Below are 1583 nucleotides of genomic sequence, written 5' to 3' on the forward strand. Positions count from 1 at the left end.
AGAGTAGGTCAATTCACCAATAAGATACATGAGTTGTATCAAGTTGTATCACAATGTATTTATTTCTATGTATCATATCAGCACTAGTATATATAATCTGTGTTTATTTCTGTATCATAGAGTAGGTCAATTCACCAATAAGATACATGAGTTGTATCAAGTTGTATCACAATGTATTTATTTCTATATATCATATCAGCACTAGTATATATAATCTGTGTTTATTTCTGTATCATAGAGTAGGTCAATACACCAATAAGATACATGAGTTGTATCAAGTTGTATCACAATGTATTTATTTCTATATATCATATCAGCACTAGTATATATAATCTGTGTTTATTTCTGTATCATAGAGTAGGTCAATACACCAATAAGATACATGAGTTGTATTAAGTTGTATCACTATGTATTTATTTCTATATATCATATCAGCACTAGTATATATAATCTGTGTTTATTTCTGTATCATAGAGTAGGTCAATACACCAATAAGATACATGAGTTGTATCAAGTTGTATCACAATGTATTTATTTCTATGTATCATATCAGCACTAGTATATATAATCTGTGTTTATTTCTGTATCATAGAGTAGGTCAATACACCAATAAGATACATGAGTTGTATCAAGTTGTATCACAATGTATTTATTTCTATATATCATATCAGCACTAGTATATATAATCTGAGTTTATTTCTGTATCATAGAGTAGGTCAATACACCAATAAGATACATGAGTTGTATCAAGTTGTATCACAATGTATTTATTTCTATATATCATATCAGCACTAGTATATATAATCTGTGTTTATTTCTGTATCATAGAGTAGGTCAATACACCAATAAGATACATGAGTTGTATTAAGTTGTATCACAATGTATTTATTTCTATATATCATATCAGCACTAGTATATATAATCTGTGTTTATTTCTGTATCATAGAGTAGGTCAATACACCAATAAGATACATGAGTTGTATTAAGTTGTATCACTATGTATTTATTTCTATATATCATATCAGCACTAGTATATATAATCTGTGTTTATTTCTGTATCATAGAGTAGGTCAATACACCGATAAGATACATGAGTTGTATCAAGTTGTATCACAATGTATTTATTTCTATATATCATATCAGCACTAGTATATATAATCTGTGTTTATTTCTGTATCATAGAGTAGGTCAATACACCATTAAGATACATGAGTTGTATCAAGTTGTATCACCATGTATTTATTTCTATGTATCATATCAGAACTAGTATATATAATCTGTGTTTATTTATGTATCTCTAGGAACAAGATGAATTCTATAGAAGGGAACAGGATTTATTGGGTAAAATAGATGAAGTCAAAGATGCTAATTTAAAAGTGATACACATGGAAAGGGTATGTGCCTTTTTGATTTATTGAGAAAATTTTCATAAGGGTTGTTTTCCTCTTTATATAAGCCTGAAAAAAATGACTGTAATTTCTGTAAATTTGATGAAATAGTCTCAGTGATAGCAGCTTAGAGTTCAGGTCATGTGTTCTCAAAATGATCTGAGCTCTAGGATATCCTAGGGTATTAACTTCTAA

At 28.1% G+C, this 1583-nt stretch overlaps 1 protein-coding gene across 1 annotated transcript; it reads left to right on the forward strand.

Moving 5' to 3' along the window:
- Positions 1 to 44: 44 nt before the first annotated feature.
- On the forward strand, positions 45 to 1350 carry LOTGIDRAFT_146343 (hypothetical protein; the record flags this gene model as incomplete). The annotated part of the gene is made up of 4 exons (XM_009066561.1): positions 45 to 121; positions 516 to 593; positions 1106 to 1183; positions 1224 to 1350. Coding segments are annotated over 4 exons (360 nt in total), but the record flags the coding sequence as incomplete, so codon positions are not given.
- Positions 1351 to 1583: the final 233 nt, after the last annotated feature.

The sequence above is a fragment of the Lottia gigantea genome, assembly GCF_000327385.1.
Source record: "Lottia gigantea unplaced genomic scaffold LOTGIsca_778, whole genome shotgun sequence".
NCBI lineage: Eukaryota > Metazoa > Mollusca > Gastropoda > Lottiidae > Lottia > Lottia gigantea.